Source organism: Alexandromys fortis, unplaced genomic scaffold (assembly GCF_014885135.2).
Source record: "Alexandromys fortis isolate MF-2015 unplaced genomic scaffold, M_Fortis_MF-2015_v1.1 scaffold_9, whole genome shotgun sequence".
NCBI classification, from domain to species: Eukaryota; Metazoa; Chordata; class Mammalia; order Rodentia; family Cricetidae; genus Alexandromys; species Alexandromys fortis.
The window spans coordinates 7,325,799-7,345,604 of record NW_026067892.1 but is presented as its reverse complement, the minus strand read 5'-3'; the positions used below and the strand labels follow the sequence as shown (position 1 = coordinate 7,345,604).

General features: G+C 42.6%; 1 protein-coding gene across 2 annotated transcripts in view; it reads left to right on the top strand.

The window, feature by feature from the left end:
* LOC126501745 (solute carrier family 5 member 4A) overlaps positions 1–19,806 on the top strand; it is a 35,708-nt gene that overhangs the window by 3,858 nt on the left and 12,044 nt on the right. For both annotated transcript variants that reach the window (XM_050142589.1, XM_050142597.1), the window contains 7 exons: positions 1,321–1,380; positions 4,506–4,610; positions 7,856–7,961; positions 8,950–9,030; positions 10,546–10,766; positions 11,647–11,782; positions 18,989–19,096. In XM_050142589.1, the coding sequence (XP_049998546.1) occupies positions 1,321–1,380; positions 4,506–4,610; positions 7,856–7,961; positions 8,950–9,030; positions 10,546–10,766; positions 11,647–11,782; positions 18,989–19,096 (817 nt within the window). The remainder of the gene's footprint in view (positions 1–1,320; positions 1,381–4,505; positions 4,611–7,855; positions 7,962–8,949; positions 9,031–10,545; positions 10,767–11,646; positions 11,783–18,988; positions 19,097–19,806) is intronic.

Sequence of the window (19,806 nt, the reverse complement as noted above, 5' to 3'; positions counted from 1 at the left end):
GAGAATAGCAATTGACTGGATGACAGTATGCATAGGCAATTCTCAAAAACAAGTTTAGAAGAGACACCACACAGGAGCTGTGGTCCATCATAGACAATGGAGGTTGTCAGTGGATACCATGAGCGTTTACGGATGCTCGTGGCAGAGGATGAACAGAAACCCAAGTGAGACCCGAGGAGGCAGTGGCTCTGCGATAAGGAATGAACATTTTGAAAGATGACATACCAAACCTATAGGATTTTACGGCTGACTTGTTACCATTCTGCAGAGACAGCCTCCCTTAACTAGACCCCGAGTTCTTAAGAGCTGAGAACATGGATTCCCTGCACCCACACACCACTCCAGCGCACAGCCAGGCACGTGGTGAGAGCATCACACACAGCTCAAGGAGCCTGCGCTTTCTCTCTTCTCCACAGCACAAGTCAGAGCACGCGGTTCAGGAGTCTGCTGTTTGCGCCACCGTGGTCTCTGGGGATTAAACTTTGGATATGAGGCTAATACTTTTTCCAAATAAGCTCCCACAGGCTTCTATCTTATCCTTTCTGGTGTTTTTGTATAAACCAAGTGGGACTACGGTGCAATTTTAAACAAACCACCCTAACCAGACTCAAGAAGTGACCTTGGGTCACTCACAAATGCATCTGCCTTTCCAACGCTGAAGGTTGTTTTGTTTTTGCCTATTTTTGCCTCAGAAATATCAGGAACGTATCCAGAAATTGTTCTATATGCTTTGTGGCCTGGGAATTGATCTGATGGTGCCATGAACCGTACAATGAAGGATGCCTCCACAGGCATGAAGAAAGTGACCCGTACCCCAATGCTTATTGCTATCACATTGCAGATATCTGTTTCTGTAGCTTCCAACCTCTCATTTCTTTCATCTTGAGGAAGCTTACATCTTTCCTCATGGTGTTAATGGTAACACTGCCCATTAGACCTGCCTCACTAGGTAAGGCAAGAACAGTGGAGCTGTGTGTAGAGACATCACAAAACTGTACTTTAATTCCCGTCTGTAGCACCAGCTATGTTTGGCAAGACTTAAAGGGACCTGCGGATGTTCTTCCCTTTCCAAAGTTCTTTTCCTCCGCGCTTTGGCACGCGTGTGTAATTCTCCCATGTAAGCTCATTGTCTTTGACAAAGCTTACACAACCTTTTCTTAGTCCAGGTGAACTCACACTCTCATCCTCTGCCTGTTCTGCCAAATATTAGATATTATATTATATAAGTAGTATATTAGACAGGAACCAAGAGAAGAGGTTTGTTTGTGCAGGGCCCCAGCCAAGCTCCTTTAACTTAATGCTGCTCCTGGTCTCTTACAGTCGTTCCTCTTGTTGCTGCTCCTGGGGTGGTTTTTTGTGCCCATCTACATCAAGGCAGGGGTGAGTATCCGATGTATTTATCCACCCACTTGTTCTTTATGTTAAATCGTTAAACCTGGGTGTTTGGCCCTCATTAGTCCTATTGCTGATAATGTACAGAAAATATATCAAATTGCTTGCCCATAGGGTCCACAGTATAGAATGTCTGTTGCCAGGTTAATGGTGGCCCTGTCTAATGATCAGCGAGGTAAATTCCAGGTCCGAGTCGGGAGCAAAGCTGGGGTCACGGGCATGTCCTAAGAGAAGTGTTTCAGTTGTGGCCTGGCTTAGGTATTGGGGGATAAGGCTGACTTCTTCAGGTAGGAAAATTGGATGATAGAATAAGTATATGGAAGCTGAAAATCTTTCTTTCTGGGAACATTTGGAGGTCGGGTAAAATGAAGACTAATTAGAGGGTTATGTGGAGAAGAGTGGTGGGAAGTAGAGGTGTCAGGTGGCAGAGTGGGGGTGGGCTCAGCTGTGAAAGTCCCAGTGTGTGTTTACCTGCAAAGAGGAATAAAGCCGTGCAAGAGGGGATGGGGGCCAGAGAAAGTAAGAGAGTGGACACGGTCAAAGTGTGCTTGTGTGCACGCAAAACTGTCACAGTGATACCCATTGCTTTATATAATTAAAACGTGCTAATATAAGCACAATGGTATAGTGGCTTGAGGATTGCCTCAATGGTAAGGGCACAAGCTTCAGACTCAATTTGCAGTACCCACAGGGTAGCTTACAACTATCTGTAACTCCAGTCGTACCGCTGATTATAATAAAGTAATCCCGCACTAGCTCAGAATGGGGTATAATAAAAGTCTCTTTATTTAGAGTAGACTCACAGATCAGCAGTTCTCTGCATGTGTGGGGAACAGGAACCAAACCCAGCAGCCAAGGGGCTGTGCATGTTCTATATCTGTATGCATAATACATGTGGCCATACCCAGACTGGGCCAGTATCTTAAAGGCTATTGGCTAAAGGAGTTGACACACACAGTCCCAGTGGCTCCAACACTGTTTTCTGATGTTCTCAGGCACTGTACACAGACATGTATGTAAGAAAACACTTATACACATAAAATAAAATTACAATTATGAAGTTAATATATACTTAGTATAATGGCTAAATTTTAAAGTGATGATGCCATTTACAAAAGAGTGTCCTAGGATAAGAGAGATGTCTCAGTAGGTAAAGGCACTTGCTGCCATGCCCGATCGCCTGAGTTCAGTCCCAAGGAGGAGAAAATCAATTCAAGGAAGTGTTCCTCTGACCTCCATGTGTACACCTAGGTATATGTGTGTGTGTGTATGTGTGTGTACATATGTGTGTATATATACATATATTCACGTACACAGAAAAATAAACAAATTTAATAAAACTTTGAAGTGTTCTATATCTTCTTAGAAATGGGAAGTGCAGAGCTTTCAAGGATTCAAGGGTTGTAATCAGATTTCCATTTATGAAGTTTAACTTGGGGATCTGAATGGACAATGGACTTGAACAAAAGTTCATGCAATCTTGGGCTGGGACAAGAGCTTAGCCAGTGAAGTGCTTGATCTGCAGCACCTATGTAAAAATAATGCCCATGATAGCACGTGCTTGTAATCCAGCACAGAGGAAGCAGACATGAGCACATCCCTAGGGCTTCCTAGATAGGCAGCCTAGCCTAATCACCAAGTTCCAGGCCATTAAGAGACCCTGTCTCAAAAAGACAAGGTAGATGGTACCTTAGGGACAACACCCATGAGTGTGCTCCGAGCTCCACATGCATACACACACACACACACATACATATATATATAAACAAAAATGTTCATGAAATCTTGTCTATGAATGGTAGGGCATGTCTGTAATACCGGGATTTAGGAAGCACAAGCAGAAAGATGAGGAGCTTGGCTATACAACAAGTTTAATAAATTAAAAGTTCATACCATCCAAAGTGAGGTAACAGAGGAAGGGAAGCCACTTCTTAGATACCTGTGACATGTTTGTTAGCAGACTAGAGGTAAAGGTGGTGCAAGCAATTTGAAGTCTTGAAGTTTTGGGGATCAGGATGCACAAGTTCTCTATAGATAGAGCAAGAACTACAGGGCTGGAGGAGAGATAGAGAACAGGATGATAATGAAGTCACAGAGGAGCTGTGTGTGTGTGTGTGTGTGTGTGTGTGTGTGTCTATAGGACAGACATGCAGATATGTGCAGGTTGATCAGGAAGGAGATCTGTTTGAGAACTAATATGAGCATCCTGCTCTTTGGAAACATTGATTCAGAGTCGTGTGTAGCTTTGGGGATTGCGTCCGTGAAGAGACACCCTGGGTAAAGAGCCCCTCCTTTGCACATCAGCAGAAGATGGCAAATGTATTTATTCCTGATACCCCTGTTGAAAGATGCTATCCTTGGTTCAAGAGCGCATGCCCCAGAAGATGTATGTCTATTCTTTTCTGTAGCTTACCATGTCTCCAGGGCTGCTCTCCATTGGTGGTCTGCTAAGAATCCCTCTTTTTTTTGACAAAAGAAATGTATGTGTGTTTATTAATGTATTTTTATATCAGAGAAGATTAAATAATGAGTCCAATCACTCTGAAAAATACAGAAAGCTGTATGCTTATTCTAGGTGTTCCATGAGCAATCTCTTACTTCAGTAAGGAAAGTTAAGGTTTTTCTCTAAGCTCAGACTTAATGTAAATCTTATTTTCAATAAAGGGAATCATATAAATGCATGCTCAAATGCATGCTTACAATATTCTCAATAATCAATGTGTTATATAATCATATTACGGTTTATAATTTACAAATATTACTTTTGCTGTACTGCAGAATTGCTGGTAAATATAATAAAAATGATTTGTTCAGTGTCGTTCAGGTATTTGGGAATGCTGTAGGTGCTTTATACCTTTGTGCTAATTCTCTTCTTTATTTGCCAAAAGTGTCATAATACACAGTAAACGTCAGAGTCGGGAGGAGATTGCCGTTCTGCCTCCAGCGCTTGATTTCATTCCAGAACTGTCACTATACAGAGGAATCGTGTCTTTCCCGCCTCTGTATCCCCGGGATCCATGCATAGTGCTTAGCTGCCTGAAGTCATTTAGAAAATGTCAAATCATCCGAATGCACTGGGCTCGAGGTGAATTCCTGTTGTCTTCTCTTTTTAGGTGATGACCATGCCGGAATACCTCAGGAAGCGGTTCGGTGGGCAGCGGCTCCAGATCTACCTCTCGGTCCTCTCCCTCTTCATCTCGGTGATTCTGAATATCCCAGTGAGTGCCCTGCCTCCTGGCATTGGAGATTCCACAGTTTGCCTGTTGGGACCAGCTGCTAAAGTCGGAGACTAGTGTGTAGAGGCTGTGGATAAAACTCCCAGTTGACTCAAACTTCCTGGGGTTTCTTTCCTAAGTCTTCCTGGGTGGGAAAATGCTCAGGACTTCCACACGACTAGAGCAGCTGACTTTCACGTCCTGGGAACCACAAGAGTACAGATCCACCCTCTAAAGCACTCCACCTGTCGAAATGCAGGTGTGGCCAGAGCAAATGTCAGTCACGCGAGTAATAGCAGCTGCTTCCTACAGAGCCCTCTTGGCTTGTGCCTTGCCCAGTTGTCCGGCGCAGTAACTTCCTTAATTTCTCCGAGCCAGCTCTGACTTTTTTTTTTCAGTTTAATTATCAAATAAGAAGAGACGTACTTTGTATTATTAAACCTACTTAAGTTTGCCTTATCAAAGACTGTCCTTGTAAAACTTGTATCATAAATGAGTGGCTAAAATGATTATGCCTCAGAACTTATCCCTGATGGGAGACAAGAGGCATTTGAACTTTGAGCAGCGTGCGAAGAAAGAGTAGCTTATGTGTTCCTATGTATCGATGCCCAGTTAAAGCAGGCACGTGTGTCGGTGTTTAGGACAGAAAAGTCGCCTTTGTTGTTGCTCTCCTGTTGGACTGCGTTAGTTACAAGGGAACCAGCCGCTGGGCCCAGGTGCTCGGTCGGGGCTTTCCTAAAGCCGTGTGAGCATTGCTACCCGTATTGAGCTGTGATTGATGTTAGCAAAGATTCCCAAGCAACGGGAGTTGCCAAAGACCAGGAAGATGAGGACTTACGCATTAATATTTGACTACTTTTGAATATAAAAGCAGAAGGTGTGCCCCGCACAACCAGGAAAGGTGGGAGCTCCTGTCAGGTTGAACTGGAATGACGTTTCATTTACACAGTCCCTGAGGTGGGAAGGTAAGAAGGAGCAGAAGAACACCTTGGTGCCAGAGACTTTGTGTTTACATGTTCTACAAGTGGGTAGGACTTGCTAATCTCTGAGGTCCCCTCAGACATCCACAGCTTTGTGGTTCCAAAGATCGTGAGTGTGTGCCGAAACAGAAGGGCATCAGTTAAAGGAACCCTGGAGGGATGTGGCCTTCTGGAGGGCTTAGCTCTGGGTGGTAAATAAGGAGTAGAATCTGGGGAATCCGGGTGGGGTGCAAGGAATCGACACGTGAGTGTCTTCCATGTGTATCTGTAATCCGCTGACGGCACAGCAGCCGTCCTTGTGTACCTGCAAGGTTACCTCTAGAGTGATATAAAGAATGATTAACCTTAGACATGTCTGTTTATACACGCACACACATCGATAGCCAATTATATCTTGGCTACTTATTAAACAAATCATTACAAGAACTGAAGATGGAAGAGTTTGTGGAATCTCCCCTGGCAGGATTGAGGAAAGGTTGATCTCAGGTTTCAACCTCCAGCAGCGTAAACATTGAGGCTCGTTAGTGGGTAAATGTCTGTCATCCCCAGGTACTTCATTTCGGACCTCAGAACTGTTGCTGCTCTGCTGGAAAACAACAAAACTGGGAAGTGAACCAAGATATTAGCAATTGTTCCAAAATGCTCTCTTTTAGCAAAAGAAAATCCTGTTATTAAAATTCCCTCTTTATTAGAAATGTTTCTTTTTCATTGTTTTCCCTTTTTCTCAAGACCTTTCATGACTTTATTTTTTAACTAGTTAGTTAATTTTCCCACCCATAATTTTATTGTTTTTAATGAAAATAGATTTTTTTTTTACACAATGTATTCTTGTTATGGTTTCCGTTCCCCCAACTCTTCTCTGATGCTCCCACTTTCCCACCCACACCCTTTATTTCCTCTCTCATTGGAATAAAACGGGCATCTAAAATAAGAAGAAGAGAAAAGATAAAATAAAAGCAAACACTCCATGGGTAGCAATGCTTCCTGTGCCAGCATAAGGACCTGAGTTTCAATGCCTAGCATTGAAGCAGCAATACAGACATGGTCATGTGTGTAGGTAGACTTTCTCTGTTCCATCAGTCAGTTCTATCCTGCAAGTCAGCTCCCAAAGACTAATTATTAGTTATAAATGCTCAGCCATTAGCTTAGGTTTATTACTAACTAGCTCTTACATCTTAAATTTACCAATATTTATTATCTGCCATATGGCAGCATCTTTTTTCAGCATAGCATAGTTCATCTCCTGCTTCCTCTGCATCTCCTAGAGACTCCCACGACCACGCCCTTTTTCTTCCCAGTGTCCTCTCCTACCTAGCTATGGGTCAGTTATTCCTTTATTAAACCAGTGAGAACAACAAAGGTTCATGGTGTACAGAACGATTGTTCCACAGTACACAAACTCTCCCATAGGTCCAGAGTGGGGGACAAGGCAGGGGAAATCAAGAACAGTGGGCTTGTGTGCCACCTGCCTACCTGTAGTTCTCTGAAAGATCCTGTCTCAAGGAAGTAAGGTGGCAAATGATGGAGCAGGATATCTGGCATCTCCTCTGCCTTCTACACACACGCACGCACACATCACTCATACACACTACACGCATTTTGAAAAGGAGTTTATGGGCCGGGCGGTGGTGGCGCACGCCTTTAATCCCAGCACTCGGGAGGCAGAGGCAGGCGGATCTCTGTGAGTTCGAGACCAGCCTGGTCTACAAGAGCTAGTTCCAGGACAGGCTCCAAAACCACAGAGAAACCCTGTCTCGAAAAACCAAAAAAAAGGGCTGGCGAGATGGCTCAGTGGTTAAGAGCATTGCCTGCTCTTCCAAAGGTCCAGAGTTCAATTCCCAGCAACCACATGGTGGCTCACAACCATCTGTAATGAGATCTGGTGCCCTCTTCTGGCCTGCAGGCATATATGCAGACAGAATATTGTATACTTAATAAATAAAATATTAAAAAAAAGAAAAACCAAAAAAAAAAAAGGAGTTTATGTTTTATTCCATCAGAGTCAGAGATTCCCATAGGTAACTAAAGACTGTCCCTAATGCCCACGGTACAGAGAATCCTCAGGCCATGGCATCTTCTTTAATAAGTGCCTCAATGGAGCAATGAAGAAAGTGGGGAGAGAAATTGCCTTTCTTCCTACGATTATTTATGTAGCATCTTCAGGGGTGAATAGGAGTTCACCGGGACGAGGATGGGGCATTGAACCTTAAAAACAGAAGCCAGAGACCTGAAATGCACGCTTCTCCATCTTCACTGTTCCTTTTCTAGTCCAATATATTTTCTGGAGCCATATTCATAAAGCTGGCTTTCGGGTTGGACCTTTACCTGGCGATCTTCATCCTTTTGGCTATCACGGCTGTTTTCACAATCACGGGTGAGTCTTCGGGATCCTTGGTTGAATTGTGCAACCTTTTGGTGATCCCACCCGTGGATGTGTTTATGTGTTTGTGCCTGTGTCTTATTGAGGAAAATATAAGCACTGAATAAGGTATTCAATTAAGAAAACCGTGATATATTCCTACACTAGAGCAAAAAATGGTTTTGCTAGCTGGCCTTGCACAAGGAAGAGGTAAATGGGAGAAACCGGAGGATTATTAGGGAAAACTAATGCGATACTAAAATTCTGCCCTCTCCTCTACTTAATATTTATAATTAAGCATAACAGTGAAGCTACACTGTAAGAGAAACTTTGTATCAGACAGATGCAAGAGTCATGCATGGTTTCCTGTTCCATTATCCCTAAGAGCTAAGGAAGCTAAGACAGGAAGGTTGAGAGTTCAAGGCTAACCTGGGCTACAGAGTAAGGTCCTGACAAGAAAGAGACAAAGGGAGGGGGAGAAGTGAAGGGGAAGTGAGGAGAAGAGAGGGGAGGAGAGGAGATGGGAAAAGGGAAGAGAAAACAGAATTTTAAAAAGACTCTGGCTAGAGATAGAGCAGAACATACTAGGGAGATAATGCTGTGGGAACAGGTTTACTGAGGCAGAAGGATTGCCAGGAGTTCAAGACCAGCATGGCCAACATAGAGATTCAAGGTCAGCCTTGGCTACAGAATAAGACCCAATCTCAAACTAAGAGTCAAGCTTGTGAGTCAGCCAGGAGTCTTTTCATTATCTTGCTTTGTTTTCTGGTTACAAAGTCTAAGCTGCCCAGTCTGTCCTTGGACTGACTCTGGACCTCAGAGGACCTTGAGGCTTACAACCTTTTGTCTTCAACCTCCCAGGTAGCTGGACTCACTGCTGGCAGCCAGGGGCTTTGGATATTAACGTTTCTTTAGACAGCTGGACTGGAGGAGAAGCCAGCTCTCAGGGCAAATACATAAGTGCATGTAAATTAAAGGCTGGTTCCTTTCTTTATTATTACAGGTGGCTTGGCATCTGTGATTTACACTGATACCTTCCAGGCCATTATCATGCTGGTTGGATCTTTCATCCTCATGGTGTTTGGTAAGCTGAGACTGCATCCACAGACCCCTAGGTTCTCGTTTCCATCCGTCCGTTCATTGTTGCTTCCTTCAAACTCTCCTGGGTCATATTTTCTTTTCATGTATATAATTCCCACCATGGGGATGTTTGCCTAGCTTCTTTCTTGCTTTATTTTATCAAAAAGAGGAAATGAGTGAGTTTTGTTTCCTCTAAAATATTGCTCTGGTTAACTGTGATATTTAACCTCCATTGCCCTGTGCTCAGAATGGATGAAACCCCTTGGTTGATAACCTGAGTGGAACACTGGTGCGTTGGATTGAAAGTATCAGAGCCTTTGATCTCTGTCACAGTTGTATCAGTAAGGTAGTAAGTATTAAAGTAGAAGGGGCCATTGTAAGCTGAATGCAGCAGAACCCCTAACTAGACCACTCTGCGGGTAGAAAACAGTTTATTGGGGGAACAACCTGCCAGGTTATCTCACGGGAATAGAGAGCGGCGGTTCGGCAGGAAAACAGGTGAATTTTCTGTGGCAGTCAGCAGGATGTTGGTCCTTGAGCTGGTGCGGACTGTTGTGGTTAATCAAAACCAGATACACTTTGCCCATCAGTTGACCGTTAGGGCAGAGAAAAGAAGCAATGACTTTCCTGACAAACAGAAGCCCAAATTATGGAGTTTTCTGAGGAATGCTGAGTTTAGGTTTCTGTTTACCTGGCATAAATTCTTATGTTTATCCAGTAAAAACCAGACTGGGTTGGGCCTGAGTTCTCCTCTTGGGACATTGTTAGCAATGCCATTTAGGGACCTGGTTTGTGACCTAAAAGCTATGAATTTGAGAGGGGAGATGGGTACAGGGGAGGGATTGGAGAGGAATATAGAGAAGAGTGAAAATAATGTTTCAATTTCAAAAAACAGCTCTGCGAAGGAGGCAGAGGCCCTCAAGCCCAGCACTGTACTCTGAAAACAAAGGCAGAGGGATCTCTGAGTTTGAAGCCACAAACAAACAAACAAAACAAAACAAAAACCCCAAAATAATCCATTTCAAACAACAAAAGCTTACTAAAATAAAAACCTTTTGATTTATCTAGACCTTTCACTAAATAGAGGATTAAGTATTAGACAGTTTCTAATAACTATTAACCAGTTGTATTATTTTTTATAACAATCTATTAAAATGGGGTGTTCTCAGACTCTTCTGCCTAACCATAGGTCTCTTTTCCTCTTACTGAGTTGCCTCGTCCAGTCCTGATATGAGTGAGCATTTGTGTCTAGACTTACTGTATTTTGGTAAGCCATGATTGAGTGATATCCCTGGGAGGCCTGCTCTTCTCTGAAGAGAAATAGATGGGTAGATGACCTGAGGGAGAGGAAGGTTTGTGAGGGGCGACTGAGTGCAGGGGAGGGGTGGGAAGCTGTGATTGGGATGAATATCAGGAGAGAGGTCACTGAGGTTTGCAAGAGCTGCATGTCAGGGGATTATCATAAACAGTAGCTGTTGCACTGTGCAGGAGACATTTCATTTCTCTGATGTCTTTGCAGCATTTATTGAAGTCGGAGGCTATGAGAGCTTCACAGAGAAGTACATGAACGCCATCCCCTCTGTAATCCAGGGGGACAACCTGACCATCAGCTCCAAGTGCTACACTCCTCAGCCGGACTCCTTCCACATCTTCCGAGATGCTGTCACTGGAGACATTCCATGGCCGGGAACTGCATTTGGAATGATTATTACGGCTATGTGGTACTGGTGCACAGACCAGGTAAGTGATTAAGTGTGTGGGTGCTTGTGTGGGGGTGGGGAGGGGGAAGACTTTTGCTGCTTCTTCTTATCTCATATAAAAACATACAGGTGTGACTAGCCAGAGTCAATTACCTCATAATAGTAGGAAGATTCTGCTGATGCCCGCGATATTCGATTCACAGCCTAAAACACAACATGTGTCTGTATTACTACTACTAGAACTATCTAATGCGACCTGGACACTATGCAGTCTCATGAATATAGGCATGTGCTTGTCACAGGTTTCAGTCCCCCCTCACATTCCATCTGGGTCTCTTGGTCACTGCTTCATATGCCAGGCTAGCTGGTCAGCAAGTTCCCAAGGATTTTCCCATCTCTGTTCCCCACTGACCATAAGAGCACAGGGTCTACAGACACATGCCACCTCCCCGGGTTTGCGTGGGGTGGGTTCTGTGGACCCCAACGTGGGCCCCTGTGCTTTCACCCACTGAGACATCTCCTGGGAGCTTTTAAACATAACTATAGCTAATATGTATTGACCTCCATGTACCGAGTCCTACATACATTGCTCATATTCAGAACGTTGTAAGAGGGGTAAGACTGCTTGAGGAATGAAGCCACATAACATACAAATTAAACTGTTCTTTAAATCGTAGTATTCCTCCAAAGCCCCTTAGTTTCCACCAGTGCCATAATTTCTTATTGAGGTTTTAAACCCTGAAAGGGAGCTCGGACATCAGTTTCTTTCTTTTTTTTTTTTCTTTTTTTTTTTGGGGGGGGGGAGCAATGTGGAGAAGCTTTTTTTTAAAATTTATTTATTTATTAAAGATTTCTGTCTCTTCCCCACCGCCTCAGACATCAGTTTCTGCTTGTCTCACTGCGTTGTGTTTCCCTGGCAGGTCATTGTACAGCGCTGCTTATGTGGCAAGAACATGTCCCACGTGAAGGCTGCCTGCATAGTGTGTGGGTACCTGAAGATACTGCCCCTGTTCTTCATGGTGATGCCAGGGATGATCAGCCGCATTCTGTACACAGGCAAGTCGCAGATACCTAATCTTGATTTTATGCTTAAATCTTATACGTGTTTTTAAGCTTTTTTAGATTTATCTTCTGTGTATGGGTGTTCTGCGACATGTATACCTGTGGGTTACATGCATCAAATCTGGTGCCTGCAGAGATCAGAAGATGGCATCAAATCTCTGGAACTTGAGTTATATAGATGGTTGTGAGCGGCTATGTGGATACTGGGAACCAAACCCAAGCTTGCTAAGAACAGCAAGTGCTTTTGACTGCTGAGCCATCTCTCCAACCTGAAGTATTTTCAAGATATAGCAAAACCTTAATAAAATAGGAAACCTGTTCTAGGTAAAAATAAAAGGAGAAATCAAGGATGAGAAAAGAGCTTGTATCGGGGTATCAGAGGCAGGAAGACCGGTTTGGCATGCCCAACGCTATTTCTCTTTATACCCTGCTTGTGTCCTTTGAGGCATCTGAAATAGCGAGTCCTGTTTTCAGAAGTCTGGAGAATATGGTAGGAGGACACTGTAGGATGTGGTAGGATTTTTCAGGGATGAATTGGTGAGCTGCTGGTGTTGAATGTGGGAAGATACACAAAATGGACCTACTTCTTGGATCCCCGAGACAGGTGGATTTGCATAGATTTCCTCTGCCGTGGAACTAAGTATTGGTGATGGATTGATTCCTCAAAAGCTGAGGGTAACTGCTCGATTGAATTTTTCTTTTTATTCGAAACAGTTTCTTTTCATACAATATAGTCTGATTATGCTTTCTCCCCTCCCCAACCCCTCCCAATCCCTCTACATCTCTCTTTCTATCAGAATCCACACCCTTTTATGTCTCCTGTTAGAAAACAGGTATCAAAGGGATAAAACAATGGAAGAGAATGCAAAAACAAACCGATTGAAATACGAAATACAACAAGGAAAAGAGAAGAGCAAAATAGAAAGCACAAGAAACAGATACAGACACTTAGATACACAAGACTGTACACAGAGGGATCCCATGAACACACACACATACACACACAAATGAAAGCCATATTATATACCCGAAGGACCACTAAAGTATAAATTATACTCTCAAATTCAGTGAAAAATTGTGCTGGTATCTTGATGGAGACTGCATTGAATGAATACGTAGACTGTTTTTGGTAGGATGGACATTTTTACTGTATTAATCCTATTGATCCATGAGCGTGGGAGATCTTTCCATCATCTGATATCTCCTTCAAGTTCTTCCGTCAATGTCTTAAAGGTTTTGTCTTTCACATTTTCACTTGCATGGTTAGAATTACGCCCAAGGTATTTTATATATTTTGAGTCTATTGTGGAAGGTTTTGTTTTCTTGATCTTGTTCTCGGTCCATTTCTCACTTGTGTATAGGAAGGCTACTGATCTTTGTGTGTTAATTTTGTATCCAGCTACTTTGCTGAAAGTGCTTAGCGGATATAGGAGCTTCCTAGTGGAAATTTTAGCGTCACTTACGTATACTGTCATACCATCTGCAAATAAAGATACTCTGACTTCTTCCCTTCTGATTTATAGCCCTCGATCTCCCTCACTTGCCTTATTGCTCCAGCTAGAACTTCATTGATAAATACGGAGAGAGCATAACCTTGTCTTAGTCCTGTTTTTAGTGGAAATGATTTGGGTTTCTCTTCATTTAAGTTTATGTGGAGTATGGGTTTGTGGTAAATTGCCATTATTATGTTGAGGTATGTCATTTGTACCCTAATCTTTCTTGGGCAGTGGTTCTCTAACTGTGGGTCTTGAGCCCTTTGGGGGCCAAATGACCCTTTCACAATGGTTGCCTAAGACCGTTAGAAAACATGGAGATTTACATTATAATTCACAACAGTAGCAAAACTAAAGTTATAAAGTAGCAACAAAAATAATTTTATGGTTGGGGTCACCACAACATGAGAAACTGTATTAAAGGTCACAGCATTAGGGAGATTGAGGACCACTGTCCTAGGATGTTAGATTTTTCCCAAAAGCCTTTTCTGCATCTAATGAGATAATCATGTTTCAGAATGTTTATATAGAGGATTAATGGTTCTCTGGATTTACTCAGTATCTATTTTTCTGCCTCCCTTTTCATCTCTAAATTTGGTAATTTACATCTTCTCTACCTTCGTGTTGTTTTTATATCTGTGGCATAGTGGCTACACCTGATCTTATTGCTGCCTCTGCAGCTGCCACAGCTGCTTCCAAGTAGGAAGACAAACATTGTTTTTAATTCTCTATCCTATTATTTTATCAACAAAAGCTCAGGAGTCAGATGCTGTGGTGAAAGCCTGCTGGCTCAGAGAGGCAGAGAAAGCAACCAGCTGACGTTCCTTCTTCTGACATCCCAGAAAAGAGAGCGTCTCTTCTACTGTCCCAAACCTAAAAGGACTGCCAAACTCAAAGTCCCACCTTACTACTTCCTGGGCATCTCTCTGTCTGTCTTCTTGACCCCCTCTTACTGTCTATATCTACTTGCTTTGCCTATTGACCTATGATTGATTTTATTCCTATTTGCAATAAACAGAAAGCTTTTGAATTAAGGGTGCGTACTAGGGCCGAACCACACCACAGCCAGAGACAGGTTCTTCCAGTAAATAATGCAACCTCTGGGCTAACAGTGTGATCAAATATCCTGCAACCTTTCCCCCTTTTAGTCTAGATAAATAGGAAAGGTTTTAACTCTAACACAGTAAAACTATTCACAATAATGAAGCTACTTCTGCCAAGCTTTTCACAATGTCCAGCTTAGTTGTGTTTGGCAGTCTTAGGATTAAAAATATTTGAGTTCAGAGTTCTGTAAAATGTGTTGTGCTGCGCACCCCCGTGACTGCGCTCTGTGCGCTGGCACCCAGTTACCAAGCTTTGGGCAAGGGGGCTGGAGGTTAAAATACACAGACACACACAGACAGAGAGGCAGCGATACAGGCCATCCTTGAATTCCCCAAGAATGCCCCCTTTATTGTGTTCAGGGGCAGATTATATATAGAGATAGCCAGGCCCCAGCCAAACCCACCAGAAACCACTCTCCTGCCATCAGGAACTCCTGAAGGTCTCGTGCTCAGAGCAGCTGTAGGCACTCAGATCAGGCGAGAACAAGTTGTTTACAAGAAATTCAGGATCTGGGGTCTCACTGCTCCCAGCAGTGTTGGTCTCTTGTGAACTCCTGAGCGGGTTGTAATCTGAAGCTGACCTTCAGGTGATGTTTGTCAGCTTAGTGGTGTTAGCACAATCCAGGTGGGCTTGTTGTTTCAGGGCCCCACCCTCTTCTTGGAGACCTCAAAGGTCACTGCTAGGAATGGCCATGGTTCATTGCAGAAAACTTAAGCATTTCAAATGCCATATTCAGCAGATCTCTGAAAGGTTAGCGGACCATAATCTATTAAGTCTATCCGGCCTACACAAATTTAGTTTCTAGTTACCTGCTTCAGACTTTAGCCCTCAAATGTGTATAGAAAGCTAGATGAAGTTTATTTCTAGAATTAGTACTCTAAGCCGGGCGGTGGTGGCGCACTCCTTTAATCCCAGCACTCGGGAGGCAGAGGCAGGCGGATCTCTGTGTGTTCGAGACCAGCCTGGTCTACAAGAGCTAGTTCCAGGACAGGCTCCAAAACCACAGAGAAACCCTGTCTCGAAAAACCAAAAAAAAAAATAGAAATAGTACTCTATATGACCACTAATATCGTGATGGAAAAGTTACATATGCATAATAATCTTATTTAAAGAGTCAAATGAAAACCACAGGACTATGAGATTAGTGGCAACAGAATAGTCTCTTGTTTTCAGATGTCCCATACCAGGTGGCTCTTCTTAAATGAGACAGAGATTTTGGATTTTCCTTTAACAAGCATGTGTGATTTTTAGAGAGAGCCACGCTACAGCCACGAAGTCAGCATTAATTAATTGAATTGGGGACACATAAGGACCTTTTCCCACTTCTGTCTGTAGAGGGCAGCAGACACAAGCATTTGGGAAGATTTACAACCATCTACCCTATTGGGGGGTGGGTGATACCATCAGGCCAAGTTACTCTTGGGACATTTTTTCGTTTGTTTGTTTGTTTGTTTGTTTGTTTAAGATTTCTGTCTCTTCCCCACCGGGGACATTTTTTCTTGATGATCTGTCCTTTTTCATCAGATGGTTCACTTGTCCACTGGTCTTTAGATTCTTTAATTGGATGCTTTTGTTCTTCTGGAAAGATAAAAACAAAACCCTGCCCCAACCTAGGGCCAAACTTTTTTTCTTTTTCTTTCTTTCTTTCTTTCTTTTGGCAACAGAAAAAATATTCTTTCAATTAAAAAATTCTTTGAAATTTTGACACTAAATATACCTCAGTATATGTGGATAAATATACCTATATTCCCCTTTCTCTTTATGTAAAATTTCAAGGATAAAATCTGGTTTTAGATCACGAGGCACATTCACTATGTGAATTGCACTATTTTGCAAGTAGCTTTAAATAGAAATCATTGCAATTCTTCTGTTCTGCCTTTTCCTCCCAGGTTTCAGTATTAGACTGTGCACCTCCCAAGTGCTGGGGTTGAAAGTGTGAGCCACCACCTAGCTATAGATGCCATATAAAGTTATTCCTAAAGGGTTAATCCTAGGTCAATTTGGTTCTCCAGCCCCCCCTTTTTAGTGTTATGAGTAAAATTCCAAGTTTTTTGAATATGTAATCTATCATTCTTGTTGATTTGTTCTAAATTTGCTCCCTGGCAAATTTTATTTTTATTTATTTTTTCACCATAGAATATTATATTTATTATACATGATATAAATATCCTTTTAACATGATATAAAACTTAACAGTGATAACAAATATATAAAAACATAATTGCCTGGTATATTAATGCTTTTAAAATGATGTTGAGAATGTGAGACATGTTTTCATTACAGTGACATTTTTTAATTTTTTTATTCATTTTCCCCTTTCCTCTCTTCATTCCTCCCCCCACCTCCACCCAACCAACCCCAACCATTCCTCAGAAAGGGTAAGGCCTCCCATGGGGAGTCAACAAAGCCCAACAAGTTCAGTTGAGGCAAGACCAAGACCTCCTCCCACGCAACAGGGTGGAGTAAGGCATCCCACCATAGGAATGGGCTCCAAAAAGCCAGCTCATGCACCAGGGATAGATCCTGGTCCCACTTCCCTGGCAAATCTGTGGTGGTCCAGATAGGATGCAGGGGGTTATTTCAATTTCCTTGTATCTGTTGAGATTTCTTTGTGTTCAAATACGTGGTTAGTTTTGCAGCTTTTAATATTCTTTGTTCTGTACATTATATTATTATATTCTATGGGGAAATCACTTTTCTGGTTCAATCTATTTGATGTTCTGTATTCTTCTTGTAATTTACTAGACACCTCTTCTTTGGGTTTGAGAAATTTTCTTCTACAATTTTGTTGAAAATATTTTCTGTGACTTTGACCTGGGTTTCTTCTTCATCTATTCCTATTATTAGTAGACGTGAGCTTTTTATAGTGTCTTAATTACAGTTATTATTACTATGATGAAACAATATGACCAAAGCAACTTGGGGAAGAAAGGGTTTAATTGGCTTTATGCTTTCACATCACAGTTCATCACATAAGGAAGTCAGGACAGGAACTCAAGCAGGGCAGGAACCTGAAGCCAGGAGCTGATGCAGAGGCCATGGAGGGGCACTGCTTACTGCCTGCTTCTCCTTGCTTTCTCAGTCTGCTTTTTTATAGAACCCAGGACACAAGTCCAGGGGTGGCACCACCCACAATGGACTTAGACACTCCTCTATCAACCACTAATTAAGAAAAAACCCTACATGCTTGCCTACAGACTAATCTTATGGAAGAATTCTCAATTGAGGTTCTCTCCTCTCTGACGATTCTAACTTTGGCCAAGTTGACGGAAAAGTACACATAGTGTTCCAGATTTCCTGTATGTTTTATGCCTGAATTTTCTAAGAGTTAACATTTTCCCTAAATTTTCTAAGAGTTAACATTTTCCCCTACCAAGATATTATTTTTTTCTATCTTCTCTTCAATGCCCGAGATTCTCTCTTCCATCTCTTGTATTCTGGTGGTGCACTGGCTGGTTTTGTGTGTCAACTTGACACAAGCTAGAGTCACCAGAGTGGAAGGGGGCTCAGCTATTTTCAAGCCTTTTTTTTTTTCCTTTTTCTCTCTCTTTTTTTTTTTTTTTTTTTTTTTTTTTTTTTTGTGCATCAGCTGTATTGCCTACTTTAGTAGAATTTCTAGTCCCTAGTGGAGACATATCGCCCTGGCTGTTGTTGATTGTGTTTTTATGCTGGTATCTAGGTATCTGAGTTTGAGATGATTGTAATTCTTGATAATAATATCTGCTCTTATCTTTGGTGAGTGTTTTGTCCCTTAGTTCCCGATGCTCTCTCTGGTTCTTAGGAAAGTGTGGTGTCTGTGGGTTGCCGGGTAAGGAGTGCTTCTGAGATCCTGCCAGGTGTGGCCATTACACATCTGGGTAGAAGGTTTTTCTAGGTTTTGGGAGATGACAGAATGGGAGTGAGCTAGAAGGGGAAGCTGGGGAGGTCCACAGGAAGAAGGAAGACAGGGTGTGTCATCAGGATCTATGTAGTCCTCTGAGAATGAGGGTAGAGAGGAAGGAGAAACTAGAACAGTTGGTCTGCTACAGAGCTGGGAATGGAGGATTCAACTTGGAACAGAGGAGGAAGAATGAAGATTGTCTACCTGATTCGCTGGCCTTTGTGACTGGTGGGATTCTTGAGAATGCCCCCAGATTTGGTGGCTGAGACAAAGGGATGAGGTAGTGAGGAAGGCTGCAAGACCCACTAGAGATAGGGGCAGACAGGAAGGGGGGCATGGCAGGTGATATGCTACAGAACTGGTGAGGGTGACTAGTGGAGTGGATTTGGAGGAGAAGAGGGAGGGTGAAGATCATCAGATGCTTCCCTCGTAGTGAGCTTTCATGAAATGCTGAAGGGCAATCAGCTCCTTCCACATGCATTGAAGCTCTAGCTGGGTCGTATCTGTTGGGCCAGACCATCAACACCTATGAAAATGAGACAAGGCCAAAGGCATGCTGTGGGTAAAGAGGTACCAGATCTGCGACATAAAATTCAAACATGAATCTCTATTTCCAGGCAAATGTCTTTTCTCCCACTCATGAGCTTACCTCTTTGTCCAATGGTTACAAACTATGCCTGCTTAAATCTAGCTCACTGAACTAGCTTCTGAATATCTCCCCAGATATGGTGGCCTGTGTTGTGCCTTCTGAGTGTGTAAAGCAATGTGGTGTTGACATTGGCTGCACCAACTATGCCTACCCAATGTTGGTGCTGAAGCTGATGCCCATGGGTAAGTAAAGACCTAGGCTCACACAGCCTCAGATGCTTGGTCTGTAGATGAGCTTAGAAAGGGTCATGGTAAAATCCTCAGCAATTATGACTTTACTTCCATTAACTCAGCCCTGCTCATCAATATTTCTTAGGCACCTTTTACATGTTGCCAACTGTCTGCTGAGCCTAGACATTCCAGTATTGGAGCAGATGTTTCCTGTTAGAAAAATCTTGACTCTTTAGGCTCAAGACTCTTTGAAGAAAATTAAGAAGACCTCAACTTTCTTTTTGCTAATGCAAAGCGTTGCTTAACCACAAACATATACGTCCAGAAGAGTCAAGGTTAATTATGGGCCAGTAACACTCAGACATTAGATCTCAATATATTTAACTTACAATTGCTTATTGAATGTATTATGTCTCAGACACTAACTTGGGAGTCCAGAAACACTGGTGAAGTTGCAAAAATAAGTTCCCCTACCATTGACAATTAACATTTCAGTTTCCTGATATATCAAATAAGCCATACATGTGAAGAAAGTAAAGTATTAAGTTGCTGGAAATTGATGGTGGTGAATTGAAGCAGATCAAGGTAGAGAACTCAGCTGTGATCAGTTGCAAACTTGAGTTAACACTTCCATGGCCCTTTCTCCATCCTGACACAAGTGAACATTTTCAGAGTGAAGGAAACATGGCCCACAGATCAGGAACCACTTTCCCCATCCTCTG